The sequence below is a fragment of the Trifolium pratense genome, linkage group LG2, assembly GCF_020283565.1.
Source record: "Trifolium pratense cultivar HEN17-A07 linkage group LG2, ARS_RC_1.1, whole genome shotgun sequence".
In the NCBI taxonomy this organism is placed as follows: Eukaryota; Viridiplantae; Streptophyta; class Magnoliopsida; order Fabales; family Fabaceae; genus Trifolium; species Trifolium pratense.
In genome coordinates this window covers 52,412,650-52,432,934 of record NC_060060.1, presented here as the reverse complement: position 1 = coordinate 52,432,934, position 20,285 = coordinate 52,412,650, and the positions used below count along the sequence as shown (strand labels likewise).

At 33.5% G+C, this 20,285-nt stretch overlaps 4 protein-coding genes across 4 annotated transcripts; 1 reads left to right on the top strand and 3 right to left on the bottom strand.

Annotated features, from left to right (window-relative positions):
- Positions 1–4,706: 4,706 nt before the first annotated feature.
- LOC123909751 lies at positions 4,707–8,219 on the bottom strand. The gene is made up of 4 exons (XM_045960635.1): positions 7,955–8,219; positions 5,392–7,292; positions 5,172–5,308; positions 4,707–5,081 (listed from the first exon to the last, which is right to left on the bottom strand). Exons 1-4 carry the CDS (start codon positions 8,004–8,006, stop codon positions 4,865–4,867), a joined length of 2,307 nt encoding a protein of 768 aa, XP_045816591.1. The 5' UTR covers positions 8,007–8,219; the 3' UTR covers positions 4,707–4,864.
- Positions 8,220–8,602: 383 nt separating this feature from the next.
- On the bottom strand, positions 8,603–9,220 carry LOC123904918. Its single transcript, XM_045954519.1, has one exon. It carries the CDS (start codon positions 9,218–9,220, stop codon positions 8,603–8,605), a length of 618 nt encoding a protein of 205 aa, XP_045810475.1.
- Positions 9,221–11,523: 2,303 nt separating this feature from the next.
- Positions 11,524–12,800, top strand: LOC123904917 (trihelix transcription factor GT-4-like). Its single transcript, XM_045954517.1, has 4 exons — positions 11,524–11,542; positions 11,881–11,997; positions 12,087–12,311; positions 12,531–12,800. Exons 1-4 carry the CDS (start codon positions 11,524–11,526, stop codon positions 12,737–12,739), a joined length of 570 nt encoding a protein of 189 aa, XP_045810473.1. The 3' UTR covers positions 12,740–12,800.
- Positions 12,801–14,045: 1,245 nt separating this feature from the next.
- Positions 14,046–15,911, bottom strand: LOC123908696 (mitotic spindle checkpoint protein MAD2). The gene is made up of 6 exons (XM_045959409.1): positions 15,705–15,911; positions 15,567–15,582; positions 15,320–15,450; positions 14,715–14,939; positions 14,501–14,622; positions 14,046–14,410 (listed from the first exon to the last, which is right to left on the bottom strand). Exons 1-6 carry the CDS (start codon positions 15,775–15,777, stop codon positions 14,354–14,356), a joined length of 624 nt encoding a protein of 207 aa, XP_045815365.1. The 5' UTR covers positions 15,778–15,911; the 3' UTR covers positions 14,046–14,353.
- Between the last annotated feature and the right edge of the window lie 4,374 nt (positions 15,912–20,285).

Genomic DNA, 20,285 nt, shown 5'->3' with positions numbered 1-20,285 from the left:
ACTAAAATCCACTATTACCCTTTATAATAAACTAGATATATATTAATATCGGCTTACTATTTCGTACCCATAGAAAAAACTAAAACTTACTAATAACGATTTTTGACTAAAAAATTCTAACAATATTAACAACATTAAAACAATGTGTAACATTTTTTTTTTTGTCAAAAAAAATGTGTAACATTTTTTATAGACTGTTTTAACATGATGCATCCCGTAAAACAATATTATAAGCTACTACTTTTTGTTTTAAATTTAAATAAAACCCAAAATAGATCAAAATAAGTCTAATATCCATGAAAAAAGGCAAAATGAAACGAACCATGTCCATTTTTATTTGAATATATTGTTTTTTTTTTATAAATTATAAAAATAACATAAAATAAACTTAAATAAAATTTCAACAAATAAAAATTAATATAATAATATATAAAAGATATATTAAATTAATAAATTTAATTTACTAATTAAATATCTTAAATATTATTACAAATTGGAATGTCCGTTTATGTCATTTTACATCTATGAGCTAGTTGAACCGCTAATTTTACCAAACACTTTTAATTAGCTTATCAGCCATCAGTCATATGCTATAAGCTATCAGCTATCAGCCATAAGCTATAAGCTAGCTTATCAGCCAACCGCTATTTTTACCAAACAGAGCCTAAAACTATTGTACTTTGTCTCTAATTTTATGGGATGCTCTAAAATAGGTTTCTAAAATCATGAGACATACTGAAATTTTAAAAACACCTATAAAATTAAAGACTAATTTTGTGGTTTATTCTTCAACCGTGTGTTGAAGATATGAGTTACTTATAAGATAGTGTTAGTGAAATAGTAGTAATTGGTACCTAGTAGTGTCTATGTATAGATGTAACCATCTCATTAGTAGGTAATTTTTCCTCGTAACATTTTCACTAATTGCATTTTAAGTTTTTCTCTCGTATTTCCATGGATGTTATGTTTCTTAACATAATATTAAAACTAGTATTTCTACCCTTGCGTTGCACGGGGCAAACTATGCTATGTATACAAATTATCTTTTTTAGCTTTTGCGAAACAGTTTATGTAAATAAATAAGTTTTTATGTATGATTTAATTTATTTTTTAATGTAGTTTATGAAAAAAAATCTTATAAAGACATAATTTTTGTTAGTGAAAATTAATAAATTAAGTTAAAAATTTATTTATTTACATAAACTATTTTCGTAAACTAAAAAATAAGTCAAATTCAAACGGACCATTAAGGTATTTCATACCATTTTAATTTAAAAATGAGTGTCAGCTTAATACTATTATTAGACCATTTTATTAAAAATAATTTTTCCCTCTTTATAAAAATAAAAAATATCACTATATACCCCAAAAAATAAAATTCACTTCAAAATCTTCCTTTTCAAAAACAAAAATTAAAGCAACCTTACTTTTTCTAAACATAGTTGCTTTCAACCAAATTCCAATACAATTATTTAACAGTCAACATGATAATTAAACGTATGTCTCTACTCTCTTTTTTGGGTACAACGTCTCTAACTAGAGACAACAACAATTTTAAGAATATATATAAAAAGCATGCTAGTTGGGGTTAACATCCCTGATTCTTGGTTAGGTGAGGCGGCGTCAGCTCTCTGTTGTAAAGTGAGAAAGATTCATTTCCTTTATTTGGGTCTTCCTATTGGGGGTGATCCGAGGCGTTTAGGTTTTTGGGAACCGGTTTTGGACCGTTTGAAGAATCGTTTGTCGGGTTTGAGGAGTCGCTTTCTTTCTTTTGGTGGTCGTCTAGTTCTGCTTAAATCCGTTCTGACCTCTCTGCCTGTCTATGCTCTTTCCTTCTTTAAAGCTCCATCAGGTACTATTTCTTCTATCGAATCTATTTTGATTAAATTTTTTTGGGGGGGGGAGTAAGGATGATAGGAAAATATCTTAGATTAACTGGAAAACTATTTGTTTACGTAAGGAGTACGGGGGTTTGGGGGTTAGGCAGTTGAGGGAGTTTAACTTAGCCCTGTTAGGCAAGTGGTGTTGGAGGATGCTAGTGGATAGAGAGGGTTTGTGGTTCCGAGTGTTGGCAGGTCGTTACGGGGTGGAGAGAGGCAGGCTGTGTGAGGGTGGAGCTCGTGGGTCGACATGGTGGAGGGAGTTGGCGCGTATTCGGGATGGTGGAGGTGAGGCAGGGGGAGGGTGGTTCAGAGAGTATGTTTCGAGAAAGGTGGGGGATGGGTCCGATACTTTCTTTTGGACTGATCCTTGGGTGGATGGGACCTCTTTGCGGGAGCGGTTTGGGAGGCTGTTTGATCTAGCAGAAAATAAATCGGCCACGGTGGCTGAGATGTTTATGCATGGATGGGGGGTTGGAGGGGAGGCGTGGGTGTGGAGGCGTCAGTTGAGGGCGTGGGAGGAGGAGATGCTGGGGGAATGTCAGACTTTACTTTTTACCCTCTCTTTGCAGGATCATGTTTCCGATAGGTGGCAGTGGCAGTCTGACTTGGCTGATGGTTATACTGTTCGTGGAGCATATCTGTTTTTGACGACGCGGGATGCAGTTACTTTGGATGTTGCGTCAGGTCTTATTTGGCACCGCCAGGTTCCTTTGAAGGTTTCTATCTTTGCATGGCGACTCTTGCGGGACAGGTTACCTACCAAAGCAAACCTGGTTACTCGAGGGATCTTATCTGAGGCGGCCCATCATTGTGTTTCTGGCTGCGGAGGGGTTGAGTCGGCTCATCACTTATTCCTTTCTTGCAGCACTTTTGGTGCCCTTTGGTCTCTTGTCAGCTCCTGGATTGGCTCTTCTCTGGTGACTGCTCAGACTCTTTCCGATCACTTTGTTCAGTTTACAGGTTCAGCAGGGGGTCTTCGAGCACGACGTTCTTTCATGCAGCTTATATGGCTTGCTGTTGTGTGGGTTGTATGGACCGAAAGAAACCATAGATTGTTCAGAGGCTCAACAAACTCAGTGCATCATATGTTGGACAAGATCAAGATTTTTTCCTACAGGTGGTTGAAAGCGACGAGTAGTACTTTAGCTTTGAACTGCCATAGTTGGTGGTCTAGTCCTATGCTTTGTCTGGGCCTTGTATAGTTTCTTTTGGTTATTGTATTTCTTTGACTCTAGTGTAACTTTATCTGGTCGTTCTTGGCACGTCTTGTGCTAAGAAGACTTTTTGTTTATATATATCTCATTTTGGCTTGTTCAAAAAAAAAAGAATATATATAAAAATATTGCTGAACAATATTTTTGGAACATTTTTTAAAAAGTCTATTTAAAATATTGAACATTTCAGATTGACTTCACATATTTTATAATTTTCTTTTTATAAAATATTAGTATTATTTAAAGATTTAAAGAGTGTCTAAAAACACTATTTAACATGCATTTGCGATAAAAAAAATCTAAGTAGTTTCACAATTTTGTCCTATTAGTATGGATGGTTATTTATTTTGTACTCACGTAAAAGTTTAAATTAATTAGATGCACTTTGACTCCTTAGTTAAAGTGATCCGGATCATCACTCCACATATTGTGGCGACGGTTGTCAGTCTCTGTAGCCATCTTGAGAAGCCCTAGGGAAGGGTGGAGAAGCCCTAGGGAAGGGTGGGTGAAACTCAATTGTGATGGATCTCATAACGATAGACTGGGACTTGCTGGTTGTGGTGGTTTGTTGAGGAACTCAGATGGCACTTGGCTAAAGGGTTACTCACGAAAACTAGGAAATTGTGATGCTCTCCATGCGGAAATGTGGGGCATGTACCTGGGACTAGACCTTGCTCGTAGAGAGGGGATCATGCATCTTCATGTTGAAAGTGACTCTAAAGTCTTAATTGATATGGTGACAAAGAAAAGCAACTTTAAAGGAAACATACCCACCTTGGTCAGTCGTATCAGACAACTCTTGGATTTAAATTGGCAAGTTCATTTGTCACACATTAGGCGCGAAGGAAACAGAAGCGCCGATTGGCTTGCTAATTTCAGTTACTCTCTAAGTTCTTTTGATGTTCATTTTATCGAGTCTCCCCCTAGGGAGCTTCAGAGAATTCTTTTTCACGACATATCTGGGGCTTGCATGCCTAGGAATGTTCGTTTAACTATGTAGTTTCATTTCCTTTGGGCGTTAGCCCTCTACTATACCAAAAAAAAAAAAAAAAAGTGATCCGGATCAAAACAACTCAAGAAAATATGAGCATTTTTTTGAGCTAATCTGTCGGTGACATGGGTTGAACTAAGTTGGCTCATAGGTTATACCCCATTTGATACTTGTCACACGAGTCACATATATATGATCAATATAATGATCTTAAAAAAAAATCAAGTTTTTCACTATCTTAATCTTGTTTATCTTTCTATTAGTGTTTAATTTGAAGTTTTAGTCTTTTTTTTTTGTGTGAAATGGATCCCAATAATAATTTCAACACCCAAAATTCTTCTAATTTTCCATTTGGCTATCAAAATCCTAACAATTATCCAAATCCTAACAGTTATCAAAATTCCAACAATTATCCAAATCCAAATCAATTTTCCAACCAACATCCTCAAAACTTGCCTAATTTTGGTTGTGCACCAAATTTCAACCTATCATCATCTGTTCCAAGCTTTCATCCATAAAATATTTCAATAAAATATTTGAGGGAGGAACTTAAAATGGTTAAATTTAAAAATAGAAACAAATTATACAAAATAATAAAGATACTAAGGGATTTTGAAGTTAAAGGAAAACATCCCAACTCGGTGCAGGGATTGATCACTAAAAATTGTTTTATATGAACAGCTAGAAAGTATTGAAGTCTACCATTCATCAGAATATACAACCACATGAAATTGTTTTATATGAACTTTAAATTGTTTTATCAGAATATACATGGTCTACCATTCATCATCATCAGTATTGAAGTCTCCTTCGTATTTGTAATCGTTTTTCACCTCTTCATTTTCTTCATCAGTTTCAGTCTCCCATTCTTCTTCTTCATCGGCGTCATTCTTTTTACACAACAAGATATGTTGATCCAAAATGCCAGTCATTCTTGATCGTCTTAAAAGTATTGTCTTTGAGATCTTGACCACCAAATCCATACAGCAGGGACTAAAAGTATATACACACAACACAATAACATGAGTAAGAAACAAACTAATTGGCATTAAAAAAAATTGGCATGTAAGTTAATTATATCACCTATGTTTAACTTCTTCATGAAGTTGCTCCATTTCACCTATCAGCCGGGTGAATTCCCGCATTTGACATTGATTGGCTATGCAAATCGGGTCTTGAACAGACGAAGACAACAATGGGAGCATTCGATCCAAAAATTTCTAAATTGACAAAACAATTAAACAATCAAACAGGCCGTTACAAACATATACTAAATCAAACAAAAAATAAAAGAGTCCCTTACCTGAATATGTGAGATCTTTGAAGAACAGTCCTGCAGAGCATCCCAAAAGCAAGAGCTACCAGCATCAAAGGTTGAATCTGAATCTGAATCAGCATATAAAATAGTTACTGAGTTATCCTCTTTCCTTAAGCTTTGAATCAGCATCAAAGGATTGTTAAGCTTTTGGAATGCTCTAGCAACCATTTTTACATCAATGATATCCTCTTTCCTTCTTATTTCCAAAGCTTTCTTAAAGGTTGATGGCAAATGAGAAGTTATATTGTCATCCAGCAACATACACTTCAAGAAATCTAAGTGTTCTCCTCCAAAGGTAAGATAGAGTAAACAAGCCCAAACAACTGCTCTTAAAGTAAGACAACATAAGTCTTCAACCGGGAACAAATTTAAGTTTTTAGTAAACTCAACCAAAAATTTGGCAAAGAACATGAGTATGTCCTCCAATTGATTAGCTTTTATACTACCCAAGGAACTCAATCTTAAGCTTGATTGTTCATCATACTGAACAATCAAGTCTGCCAAATTTGACTTAGTAAGGTAGCTTGTACCCTTGGCAAGTGATGTTAAGGTTAGAAGCCTCTCAATCATGTACATTTGGCGATAAGACATTACTCTTTCTTCTTGATCCTTCCACTTACTACACATCTTGGTATGCTTAACCACTTCATAAAGTGACAACAATTGGTTTAATTCACTGACCTCTTCTACATATGTTCCAATGAAATTATACCATACCTCATTGTTTTTTAATTTCTTTTGAAGATTTATATAAACCTCTTTTCTCAAATTTGGAGTGGAAAGCACCATTTGGGCAACAAGTGCCATGTCACTTTCATTCAATCTATTTTTTCCCTTTATTTTTTCACGCATATATTCTGTGGCAACCACTAAACAAGCTTCACTTTTCCTTGCCAAAGCCATGTCTTTGGTCATCGATGTATCCCAACCCAAAGGATTGACCAATACATAAAACACATGAACGGCGCGTTTCCGAAGCTGCTCATACATTGTTAATGCTTCTGTATGTTGAAGCCTACGCAGATACGGTTTGAGAAATCGAATCACCTCAAATATGTGCAGAAATGTCATGAAGCAAAGAGCTTTAGAAGGATACTTTTTCTGATATAAAAAATCAGCAATGCTCTCAAGTTGGTCGCAACAAGTCATTGCAAAAACTGACATTTCTTCAATCCAAATTCTCCCAGCAGAAGTAACCAAATCTTCAAAGTCAACTGAGACTAGACTTCCATTTCTCTTTAGACTTTTATCGGCCAGCTCCTCCACCCACTTGGCTTCAGGCATGAGCAGAACATAAGTGCCATCCAGATTCCACACACCCAAGTAGCTCAATACAAACCTGTCAATCTCACTGTCACCATTGAACTCACTGCCAAGACAGTTTACTAAAGCCTCCATGTTTTTCTTCAAACATGTCCAACAGTAAATAAATGTCTCAAGAGAAAGCTTCCTATTCATCATCATGTCTTCAATACAATTATCATCAAACCCAAACATATTCTCCGGCCAATCGTATTCAGAGAGATCTTCATTACAATGAAAATCCAAAAGTTTCTTCAAACACAGTGTTATCCCTCTAAAAGAATCATGCGTGCGAAAAGCTTTCATATTATTCACTATTTCAAAAATGCTGGGATCAATTGATGATGATAGTAGCTTAGCTTCCTCAATTGCACAATCACGAAATTTGCTTGACACATCACTTGCAAATAACAAGGCTTTTTCCAGAAGCGCATCCCTCCCTTCAAACTCCAATATAGGCCATCCCAAGTTTTGATCATGCCAAAGAGAAGTGGCAAGTGCAGTCGAAAAAACAAGTTGATAAGCTTCCTCAGAATTTTTCAGCTTATCAGCCTCAAGTAAAATAGCCTCCAAATAACGCTCCCCTGTTAGTAAGCAGAAATTTCCACTATTAGTTTTGTAGCGCATGCAAAAGTTTTCCAACATATTTAAGTCAAGGTATATGTAACTCATACAACAAGCATCTCTCTCTTTCTAATACTCTATATATCTACCATAGTTTACCAAAAGAGAATCATATAAAAACACAAAGCAAACCAGACACTCTCATTCATACACATCCATAACAGAGCAATTAATAATATATATTCCACATACATTAGAGAGATGCACAACAGACATTTCGGAAATTCTACAATGATAAACCCTAAAACCTATCATTATAATAATTTCATTATAATTACCAAGGATTTTCATATAATCAACAAGTAAAAGAGAAAAAGATCATCGGAGCTACATGAATAAGAAGGTTGAGGATGAGAATCTCAAAATGTTTGTAAAAGCACAAAATGATAAACCCTAAAACCTATCATTATAATAATTTGATTATAATTACCAAGGATTTTCGTATAATCAACAAGTAAAAGGGAAAAAGATCATCGGAGATACTTGAATAATAAGGTTGAGGATGAGAATCTCAAAATGTTTGTAAATAAACCCTAAAACCTATCATTATAATAATTTGATTATAATTACCAAGATTTTCATATAATCAACAAGTAAAAGGGAAAAAGATCATCGGAGTTACTTGAATAAGAAGGCTGAGGATGAGAATCTGGTGGAGGTGGAGTTGAAGCCATAGTGTTGTAGAAGAAAGTGGAAACCAACGCAGAGAGAAAGAGATAGAGGAGAATGAAATGAAAAAGAGAGAATAGATAAGAAATGAGAGAGAGAAAAACGGTTATATGAGAACCAATGAGAGAGCAGAGACGAATTTTATTGAGAATGCATATCAAGGTCTCAACGCAGAAAATGATCACGCAATGCAACACCAACTGAGAAATTTAAATTTTAAATTAAATTTATATCTATATCTATATATACTAATAATAAAAACAACAAAACACAGCCTTTTTTTTAAAATACCATAAATACTCTTAACAATTTTTTTCTCCTAAAACTCTCTTCGATCCCTACCACTGCCATTTCTTTCTCTTTTTTGTTTTTTTTTTTCTTTCTGATTTTTTAGTATATATTAAAATATTTACTCATGAGTCGTGACTATTTTTTCCCCAAAATCTTACAATTTTTATTTGTGCATACTATGCTTGCTTTACATAATAATTGATTGATACATTTACATATTTACATTTTCATGCATATAATGACGTTATCAATTTTATTTACATGCATTTAGTCCAAATTTTAATTTTTTTTTTTTTGACATAAAGGTTGCTTATAGCATTTCATTCATAACTAAATCACGAATACATGTTGGTACATTAATGAAAATATTAGAGCTAGCTAGAGATGGGGCTACCTTTGCAAGAGCATGAGCTACCTCATTCGCTTGTCTCTTAGTAAACTCAACACGAGAGTTTTCAAAATATAAACTAAATAGACGTTTGCATTCCTCTACCACATCCCCCACCTCTGTTAAAACACTCCCTTCATTATGAAATTGATCAACAACATTTTTGGCATCCATAGCAAAGTCCACATTATCAATTTGCAGATTTTGAATCCACCGGATAGCATGCAAAAGACCGAGCGCCTCGCCTAAATCCACATTACATATCGGTGATTTCCATATGGTTTTTGCGAGCACAAATCTACCTTCATCGTCGCGGATGCACATGCCAATACCCACTCGATTAAATTGAGTCGTGAACGACGCGTCAATGTTACACTTGTACCTCCCTTGTGTCGGTTTCTCCCACTTACACGTCATCAGCCTGACCGTGCTTCTGCTGGATTCGGCCGAATTACCATGTTCTGTTGCTGCCATATCTGCAGAATTCGATGTTAACATGTTATTGCTATTGGCCTGCACCCACGCATCAAGCAGTTGCATAGCTTAGTCCAAAAATAAAAATTAAAAAAAAAATTAAAAAAAAAGACCAAAAAAAATTATTTGCATACACACTGCTTTTTTTTATTCCTATTAAATTTGTATTTATTTTTAAATAATTCATTCTTTTAGTATTTTTTTAATAGGCAAAATACATTTAAGTTCGTAACAAATAAATAAACGTGTAATATATTACAAATGTAAAGAACCAATTTGATTTAAAAAATTTAAAAGAATAACATGTTACAAATATTAACCTTTTTATGTCTTAAAAAAAAAAACAAACCTTTTTAATAAAAACAATAGTTCTATCATATATTGACAATTCAACCCGAAATTTTAATTAAATATTGGGCCGGTTTGGGTTAGGTTTGACCAAAACCAAAACCCGAACTACATAGGGTATTTCGGATTGGGTCAAGTAAAATAACCACCCGTTGGCTTGGGACCTGGGAGTGTGCTCCTCTTGAGGTCTGAGGTTCGATTCTCTCTGACGCCAATTTGGGTGGGCTAATTTAGCTTCTTCAAAAAAAAAATAACCACCTGTTACAACATTGGGCCGGGTTGGGTAAATCCACTAATTTCCGGGTTGGGTTGGGTCGTGGGTTACCCAAATTATTTTTCTATTTTTTTAATATTAAATATCTAAATGAAGAATCATCATATTTTTCCATAAAAATAAGTTAAATAACTCACCCATTGTATTTTCTTGAAAAATATCGTAACTTTATTTCACTATTAAAAATAGTGCAATGAATTATCATATTTATTTATAAAAATTATTCAATCTTTTTATTTATTTTTTAAATAGCGCAATGAATTATCATATTTGTTTATAAAAATTATTCAATCTTTTTATTTTCTTAAAAAGTAGTATAACTTATTTTCACTATAAAAATATTTAACGATAAAATGACAAAACCTATAGTATTTTTATAAAAAGTATTTCAAAAAAACATAATAATAGTGGGTCAGTAAGTTTTTTTGGTTGGATCCGGTTTTACCCGGAACCCAATCTTTTTAAGGGTTTTTCACTTTTGAGAGTCATACACACCCAATTGTCCGACCCAACCCACTTTTTTGGATTGGGTGGGTTTGACCGGATTTGTCCAATCCATATGCACCCCTAGTTCTACCTGATATTGCTTTGCATGAGGGGTGAATTCTTTAAATCTAAATTCCATCTATAAAAGAAAAAAAAGTTAAGCTAAAAAATTTGAATTTACCAAACAACTTTTGCTTTATTTTAAAAGCTCATAATTTTAACTTTACTCTTAAAGTAGCTTTAATGTTGGAAAAAAGTCGGGTCAAACGTACCCAATATTTGAATTATATGTTATATAAGTAAAAAAAAAAAAAATTGAAAAAGAGCCCAACCGGGTTCAAACCGATGACCTCTTGATCTGCACTCAAATGCTCTACCACTAAGCTATGGACCTACGAGATGATATTCATTTATAATATATTAAATAATAAACTACTATACTTCTAGAATAACGTGTAGGAAAATGTTAGGTAAACACATTTATTTGACAAAAATACAACAAATATATTTTTTTAATTTTTTTAATATTTTTTGTATACCTCGTTTTGCGTGCTTGTGAGTGGAAAGAGAATTGTGTTAATTTTGTGTCTCAAAATTTGTGTTTGAATAACACACCTCTAATGTGTATTCACAAAATGGAAGTTTATACATGTTTAATAGTACAGATTATAATTCAAGAATATATTTGTATTATTTTTTTTTTTACTAATATATTTGTATTATTTAGTTTTTTTAAAATATATATTTTACTCTATCAAATTTAAAGAATGTAAAATAACCAATGCACTGGTTTAATGAACATGTTCATATTGCAATATAGCAAGATTTGATCAAAATAGGTTGACCGGACGAGCAGGCCTTGAGTCCAATTTATGGTTGAACCAGTAGGACCGGCCGATCCTATCTTGTTTTCTTGATGCACAATCAACCACTACCCGAGGAGACCTGTTATCTTCATGGTGTTCCTTTTTTTGATAAACTAGAGCTTACTGTGCACTCTCCCTATCCTATATCCCCTCATGTAACCAACCCCTAAAATCTAGGAAACTAACTAACTAACTGAAAAGTCGGTTAGAAAAGTTAGTTGATACCGTATTAAGTGAAAATCAATATTAAGAATTAATGAAAGAAGAGAAGATTCATCTCTCTCAAAACTCTCAAGATCAGTTTCACATTTCTAATATGCTATCGCTATCAACTAACTATTCTACTAACCGACTTTTCAGTTAGTTTCGAGTGCACAGTAAGCTCTACTGAGAGGATGCGCTCCTCTAATACTGGTAATTATTTCTTTAATTAGTGGAGGAAGTATTCATGCTTCTTCTTTTTTCTTACCAATTATCATTTTAAAAGATTCAAATGTATTTTAACTTTTCAGCATTTTAATGACCAAAAACAGTATTTATTAGATGTTTAGGCATTCTTTGTTTCCAAAGTAATAGTTCCTTCATGTTTCTCATCATTCTGAATATCAAATACTCCCTCCGTCCCAAAATATAAGCAAAAATTGGTCAACAAAAGTGGATGTAATTGGTCCAAATTTTTAACCAAATACATCAAGTTTATTTGACTCACTTTTGCTTATATTTTGGGACGGAGGGAGTACTTGGCAAATTAGCTTCCAAGAGACGAAAAAGACTCGATCTTGGGAAAAGTGCGGATCTTGGTAGAAATCCTCATACCATTGCCGCAGATGCAGCTAATGTTGCAGCAAGTGGAGTCCCTCCTGGAAATGGTAAACTATGTAAAGGACTAGTTTATAAATTATTTTCTTTAGTATAATTGCTTTCTTATTTCTGCTACTGGTTCTTCCTATTTTGGCAGGTGAGGGAAGTCAGTCTCGTCGTGGAAGAGTTATATCAGTCAGTTGGGGTGAATATACGAGACAGATAGGTATTGATGGCACTTCGGCAGCCATCAAGGAGGCAATTAGGGTCGCTTTTAGGTTGAGAACTAAACGTTTGTTTTGGTTGGAGGATGAAGAACATACTATCAGAACTATTGACCGTGGCATGCCTATAGGAAATTACACTCTTCACATTGATGAAGGTTAGGCTCAGTTTATTCTTTTAGCTAACTTGTGCAAATTTTATTGTTTATTTTACTTTTAATGTCTAGGAGCTTTACTGTTATTTATTTTTTTTATTTTTTTTTAGTTCATGTATTGAGATTTGAGTTTGTGGATCCCTTAAATTTAAGGGATAAACTGTTTTTGACCCAAAACGTATTGTGTACGATCGCTGTAAACATAATATATTATCATTGCAGGATTGGCCATTCAAATATGCCAATTTGACGAGTTTGAGGATCTCCCCATAATCACTGAAGATAAGATATTTTATACACAAGATGATTTCCATGATTTTCTGGTAGGCCGGTCTTGGATATGTCTACAAGAATATGACAGTAATAGAAATATTGACAATATGGATGATCTTCGACCTGGTGTCTTATACCGAGGTGTGCGTCGAGGATAGGTGGATTGTATGATCAATCTTCAGTTATTTGCATTAAATGTCTAGGGAAATGGAGGGAATTGTTAGGATCTTTGACGACATATATATATGTGTAGTACTAACCTGAAACTGTATTTGTTTAGTTTCGTAACGCTGTTTATAATCAGTCTGTAATAGGAAAAGATTATTGTCAAGGTATTTACTCTACAAGATAATTGACTATTGTTACTTTTGCTGATGTAATTCTCTAGGATAGTGGCATACTCTTTTACCGGCACGCTGCTTGAGCAGGAATCTTATGAACTATCGTAACTGTTAACTTTAATCAGACGTACATTTTGTCCTAAAAATTCAATTCAGCAAACTTGCATATGAAGGGATGCAAGCTGTGGTACAAGCAGACTGTGGGGAGTTTGGATTACCCACTTGTTGCCATGCTGCATTTGCAGCAGAAATCATATGGGTGAGAAGTTATAAGGCACTGTCAAATTGACACTGTAGTGGCAGCGCAAGCCTAAGTATCACAAGTTATTATAAGTGTCATGAGTTACTGTTATAAGTGGTTATAAGTTAAAATAAACTCTTTTAACTTTCTAATATAATTGCTTCAATTCCAAACCATACATCTCCTAGAGATTTGCTTTTTATGATCTCTTTCAATGCTTTCATAATTAGAATTGAATTAATATACTCAGAGTGATTCACTAATTCATAAAACTGAAATGTTAAGTCCAACAAACCAGAACTACGAAATGAAAGGATTAGGAAAATTTCTTGAGGTCACAGCTAGATATGAACAAAGGAGTGCCAGAATGAGGCTGTGGCAGAACCTATATATATATATATATATATATATATATATATATATATATATATATATATATCATGTATTTTAAGTGTTAATGTTATAAACTAAATCATCTTTCTAATTTTGTAGTAATTGTTTCAAGGAGGAGTGCTAGCAACACACTCTCTAACACACACATATTGAGTAAATCTTCTCAATCCTATTTTTTTCATTGAATTACAGAAATATAATAAATAGTTAATAATCTTCTCAATCCATTGTTCAAAGAACAATTAGAAGAGACTAATAGTTTAGTGACCAAATAGCAATTCATACTTTTAATGCTTTCACGCAGACTGATTCAGTAATTCACACTCAAGTTTAATGACCAAATTAGATATTTACTCTTGTTTCAATACTCTTTTGAGGATTTGCTTTTTATGATCTCCTCCTTTAAACAATTTCAGACAGACTGATTCACCAAGTCATAAAACTGAAATGACAAGTCCATCCAACCAGAAATAGGAAAGGATAAGGAAATTTCATGAGAATGATTCACTACATCGATGCTTCCACAACCAGATTTGAACTAACATACTTAGAATGATTCACTATTTCATTAAACAACATACTCTGAAAAGATTAGGGAACTTTTTTTATATCCCTTACATGTCAATACTTTCAACCAGAAGGCAAACATACAAAAGCCGGGATATTAATACACATTACCCACATAAGTACACATATCTAACAATGTGAATAGAAAATTCACAATTGACACGATTCACTTGAAATCGGAAAATGCATAGAAACAGAACAGGGCAAGAAAGGAAGCAGATGGATCAGCTTTACTGCTCATCCCATTCGTCATTCTTGTATGATACAAGTGTGTCAACCTTGTGAATCTGCATAACAAAAACAAGTATTACTGATAGCCAATTTAACAAAAGCATGTCAATCATATAAATAACAAAAATGGCAAGTCCAAATTTTACCTTAGTATCAAAGGAATGCAGTTTCACCATTTGCGGATTTGCGATCAGCTTTGGATCACTCTCAGTCCAAGTGAATGGAACTGCAACATCTGTATCAGTGTATGCTAACACATCAAAAACACCTGAAACAAAATAGCCAAGCTCAACAAAGAGAAAAAACAATACGAAATTTAAAAGACGGAGAAAGAAGAATCAGAGAGTGGCAGCAGCTTACAAGGTTCATCCAGGCATGGCAAATAGGTGATACTGGACGCAATCTGTCTCATAATGGCTTGTATCTCTCTCATGATTTCCTTGTCACTCTTCTCCCTCGACACGCCCTTCTCAACAACCTCATTATCCGTCTCAATGCTGAAATTCCACCTTTCAAGAACTTCACCAGTAGACTTGCTCATAATAACAAGAACAATCCTCTGTAACTTGCCAGCTTCAAGCCATTCTTTTCAACATTCCAAATTAACAGTTCAATCATCAGCCATAGTCCATAACGATATCACAAAATACTCTCAAATTTGAGTATAGATATTAAAAGCCTCAAGAAGAATAAGAATATGAATAGTAAATATTTAATCATAAATTTTAATTCAGCATCATTTTCACAAATGAACTTTAAAATTCCCAATTCTTCATAAATCACAACCCAACAACAAACTGTTTCAATTTTTCTACAGCATTAAATAGATAACCTAGAACTTTAAAATTCCCAATTCTTCACAAATCACAACCCAATAATAAACTGTTTCAATTTTTCTACAGCATTAAATTGATAACCAAACCACAATAACAACAATCGAAAAAAAAATTAGGGTTCTTAGTTACCCGAAAGCTGAGCAGTTAAATTAGCTATAAAAGATTTAACACCCTCATCTTCAGTAAGCAACATAGGAAGCCCATATTTCTTCACCTTCACAAAGCTTTCTTCGGGATAAACAGCGCGATTATAAAGAATACTGAACAATTTCCCAGCAAAAATTAAATACATATTAATCAATTTCACAAAAAATTCAAATCACATAACTAAAATCTATGATAAACAAAATCTAAACAAAGAGTCTCAAATTCAAACCTGTTAGCAGCATATCCTGATGATCGAAAATAACACGCACAAAAGAAAAAGTAAAATAATTAGCCATAACATGATAAAATTAAGAATAATGAAAGAAATTAGGGGAAAATTGAATAGAAGCGTTTGAACGAATAATACCGAAGAACTCGCTAACGATTGCTGCAGAACCACGAAGAGTGATGATGTCTTTGGTAACTGTTTTTGCGGCCATTTGAGAAGTTTCGATTTGAGAAATGGGAGAGAATGTTAAGAGTGAGAAAAATGAAGTTAATTAATATATTACGGATTTGTGAGTGGAAACAAACTTGTAGGGGAAGCGGCTTAACGGCTAGTTCTGTTTTTTTTTTTTTTAATTGGGTTTTAGTGGGCTTTTTGATCCATGCGATAAGAGAGCGTAATGATAACAGTATACTAGTATTATTATTTTTGAATTTGCTTATTTAACGGTTAGGATTCGGAATCACCTTTTGCAATTCTGCTGATCTTGAGTGTACACGTGCGATTCGGAAACTTGTAGGGCCCGTTTGGTCGCAGGATAGCATAGTGACAAGATAGGATATAAAACAGGATAAGGATAAGATAGGATAACAGCAGGATAACAGTTATACTCAGTTATCATATCATGTGTTTGGTGCACACAGGATAACAAACATGATAACTATTATATTTTGTTTTTAATACATATTTGCTCATAATAATATGATAAGATATATAACATATTTAATTGACAAAATTACTCTTGTAAAACAATTGTTATTTTTTTAAAATTATTTTGTAATACTTTGAATTTTATAAATAAAAAATATAAATAAATAATCAAATAACTTTATATAATTTCAAATAAAAATCATGAGAAAATAATCAAGTTTAATTTTTTATATGAATCATGATCAAATAAATAACTCAATAATATATACATGTTAGATAAGCCAAATAAATATATGATATATCTCATACATAAATAATAAAACTACTATTGCAAAAGAATTATATTTAATTTTTTATAAAATTTAAATTAATATCCCTATTTGTCAATTTTTTAATAATCATTTTACTTTAAAATATTGTAATTTTAGTAAAATTTTGATTTTTTAGAATATATAAATTACAAAATTACCCCTGTGAGAAAATCACATATATATTTAAAAATCAATTATTTTATTATTTATATTTTATTAATTTTATTTTATGTATTTTAAAATATATTTTATAAAATAAATCAGTATTTTTTTTTTCTTATCCTATCCTGCTGGTAACCCAGCTCAAATTCAGGATAACAATTATAACTAGAGAGACATGATATGATAAGCTTCAGGATTAACTTATCATATCATTCTGTATCACCAAACACTAGATTGCGGCAGGATATGATATAGTTATCCTATCCTGTCTCTTATCCTGTACACCAAACGGGCCCGTAGGGTAAGCGGCTTATTGAATTCTATTTATAGAACGAATTATTTTGAGCATAAAAATAATAATTGTTTAGACTTTACTTTGTCTCGGTTGAACTCTAGATGATTGATGCTGTGGTCTTTGTAATTGTATATGTGTGTTGAATACATGTACGTTAAACGTTACACCTTTGATCGTACACTTCTTTTCTAAACAAGGAATTGTGCTTGCAAAACACTCTATGTCAAAGTTCTTTTATTTTTTTTCTTTTTCTTTAACTTCAATTCGTTTATATCAAAGTAAGACGCAATATAAGCGGAGTGGGCACCTAAGAGCACTTACATCCATCAAACTCATTTGAGTTCTAAAAATGGATCCAACATAATATTTTATATTACTTTACTCTTTTTAATTATTTAAATAACTCAACTACATTATTTAAATATTCATACAACCCACTCTAAAATGGTCACAATGATGTTGTTGACTACATGCAAGAATTGGGCACCACACAATTTGAATTTTAGAGCATCTCCAATAAGAGTATCAAACAGAGTTTTTGGTTTTCGTCCATGGTATCTTTTTTTAAAAAAATCCTTTTGGTTTTGGTCCCTGACGTCAACGTGTGTTAAAGAAATGCATATGTGGTTAAGTGAGGCTGACGTGACAGCATGTGATGTGGCAAAGCGAGGGTGATGTGTCAAAGATGATGCAGAATCATCTACTTAGAGTGACCAAATCCAAAAATGAAATTGCAGAGATGGGCCAAATTCAAAAAAACGTAATTGAACCCAAAAACTTTTTTTCCTTTCTTGTTTACTAAAACGATATTTTCTTCTTGTTTTGATATCAAGACTATTAGGATTCTCTTTCGACCTATAAATCAAAGGTGTTCTTCGTCATCTTCATATTTTTCTCTTTCTCTCTTTTTTACTCCTTCAATAGTATTAGATTCAACATGAGTCATTTGTGTGTGTGTGTGCGCGCGCGCGTGGGTGTGTGTGTGTGTATGTGTGTGCGCGCGCGCGAGTGAGAGAGATTCAAACGCATGTTGTTGTTATTTGGATATCGTTTTAGTACCTGCACTGCAGCACAGATTTTCGGGTTTAAAGAAATATGAGTCAATCTCTAGGTTTAGAGAAACAAGAAAAATATGTTTTTTAGTTCAATTTCGTTTTTTTGGATTTTGTACCTCTCTACAATTTCATTTCTGGATTTGGTCCCTCTAAGTGGAAGACCGATCATCATCTTTGACAAATCATTCTCACTTGCCACGCACACGTTGCCACATTAGTCTCTGTTTGCCACATCATCTTTGACCGATCATCTTTGACGTCAGGGACAAAAACCAAAATAATTTTGCATATTCAGGAATTTGTTTAAAACAAAAAACGATACATATACGAAAATTAAAATCTCGCAAACTTACATGGATAAATTAGTTATTTAAGCAAAAAAATAACAACAAAAAGTATTTGGCAGGCCGGCCCGCCAACTCACCATTAAACGAGACGGACTTGAGTTTTGGGCTTGAACACCTAAGTTGGGAAAAATAATTTTTCTACCCCAACAATCTTCACTCTACCCCAACATATTTTTCAAAATACCCGGTATACCCTTATAAAAAATTAGTATATTTTAATAAAATTTTTTTGTCGTATTATACTGTTCCGGTAGATTGTTTCATCCTCCCAAAAAACTGTTCCGGTAAGTATTTATCTATACCGGTATGTTAATTTTACCGGTACACTTTTTAAAAAGTGTTCCGGTATGTTAATTTTATCGGTACACCTTTTAATAAGTGTTCCGGTGTTGATTTTACCGGTACATTTGGTTTTAATAAGTGTTCTAGTATCTTTAATAAGTGTTCCGGTAAAAACTAACTACTCTCTTTCAAATAGATCCACTTTTGTTTAGAACCTTATGGCCTCTCCTTCAAATATAACTACTCTCTTTCAATATTCCCCAAGCCAACTTCCCATTTTCTATGGTGAAAACTATGAATATTGGAGTGATCAACTGAAGACTTTCTTCATTTCCCGAGATCTTTGGGACGTTGTAGAAAAAGGATATAGAAAACAACCACAACCAGTGCCTTTGCAAGGGAACCATTTGAAGCAATATAAAGAAATTGTAAAGAAAGGTGCAACTTCCCTTCTCTACATTCAACTAGGATTGATCAAAGGCATTTATTCAAGAATTGTAGGTGTTAATAAGGCAAAAGAAGCACAGGATATTCAGCAAAATGAATATAAAGGCAGTGAGAAATTCATTTCTATAAAGCTTCAAAACCTTTGGTCCATAAACAACTTCAATCGCCCAAGCTAGAGGTAACTGCTGAAAATAATCCATCTACATCCACTTCTCAAATTTCTAACGCTTTTGACCTTAATCCTTATGACTTACCAATAGCTTTGAGAAAAGACAAAAGGTCTTGTGCCAAGTACCCTATTTCTCAATTTGTCTCTTCTAAACATTTTCCCTTGCAGCACCAGAGTTTTATTACAGTTGCTGACTCTTTGAGAAATCCGATATCTGTCAAGAAGCACTAAAGGATGAAAGTTTGGTCCCAGTTATGGATGAGGAGCTGAAAGCACTTGAAAATGATGAAACTTGGGAGATTTTTGAGAGATCATGAGGCAAGAAAATTGTTAATCATGTGGATCTATACAGTTAAGCACAAATTAGATGACACTCATGATCGATACAGGGCAAAACTAATGACAAAAGGATACACTCAAACCTATTTTCCCCAATGGAAAAGATGAACATTGTTCATCTTGTACTCTCTCTTGTAGCCCACTATGTATGAGAACTATACCAGTTCGATGTCAAAAATGTTTGCTTGCATGGAGACTTAGAGGAGGTGTAAACGGAGATTTCCCAATGATTTGGTCTCACAGTATATAAATGGTGTGTCTTGGGATACAAAGCAAAGCCAAGAAAATCAATACCGGAACACTTATTAAAAAGTGTACCGGTAAGATTAACATATCGGAACACTTTTTAAAAAGTGTACCGGTAAAATTAACATACCGGTATAGATAAATACTTACCGGAACAGTTTTTTGAGAGGATGAAACAGTCTACCGGAACAGTATAATACGACAAAAAAAATTATTAAAATATACTAATTTTTTTATAAGAATATACTGGGTATTTTGAAAAATATGTTGGGGTAGAGTGAAGATTGTTAGGGTAAAACAAAAATTTTCCTAAGTTGGTTTGTCCCACTCCACCCATCTTTTTGGCGGGCCGGTCCACTTTGTCACCGCTACTTATTACTACCGAACCTAAAAAGGTGAGGGCCTTAAGACTAATTAT

What these genes read in the sequence shown, in the direction of transcription:
- LOC123909751 (XM_045960635.1), bottom strand. Translation starts at nt 8,006, where the DNA reads ATGGCTTCAACTCCACCTCCACCAGATTCTCATCCTCAGCCTTCTTAT. An exon ending in TCCTCAGCCTTCTTATTCAA is followed by an intron (nt 7,293 to 7,954) that starts GTAACTCCGATG and finishes GCTTACTAACAG; the next exon opens with GGGAGCGTTATTTGGAGGCT. An exon ending in CATGAAGAAGTTAAACATAG is followed by an intron (nt 5,082 to 5,171) that starts GTGATATAATTA and finishes ATATACTTTTAG; the next exon opens with TCCCTGCTGTATGGATTTGG.
- LOC123904918 (XM_045954519.1), bottom strand. Translation starts at nt 9,220, where the DNA reads ATGCAACTGCTTGATGCGTGGGTGCAGGCCAATAGCAATAACATGTTA.
- LOC123904917 (XM_045954517.1), top strand. An exon ending in TGGAGTCCCTCCTGGAAATG is followed by an intron (nt 11,998 to 12,086) that starts GTAAACTATGTA and finishes CTATTTTGGCAG; the next exon opens with GTGAGGGAAGTCAGTCTCGT. An exon ending in CACTCTTCACATTGATGAAG is followed by an intron (nt 12,312 to 12,530) that starts GTTAGGCTCAGT and finishes TTATCATTGCAG; the next exon opens with GATTGGCCATTCAAATATGC.
- LOC123908696 (XM_045959409.1), bottom strand. Translation starts at nt 15,777, where the DNA reads ATGGCCGCAAAAACAGTTACCAAAGACATCATCACTCTTCGTGGTTCT. An exon ending in GCCATGCCTGGATGAACCTT is followed by an intron (nt 14,623 to 14,714) that starts GTAAGCTGCTGC and finishes ATTTTGTTTCAG; the next exon opens with GTGTTTTTGATGTGTTAGCA. An exon ending in TGCATTCCTTTGATACTAAG is followed by an intron (nt 14,411 to 14,500) that starts GTAAAATTTGGA and finishes TTTGTTATGCAG; the next exon opens with ATTCACAAGGTTGACACACT.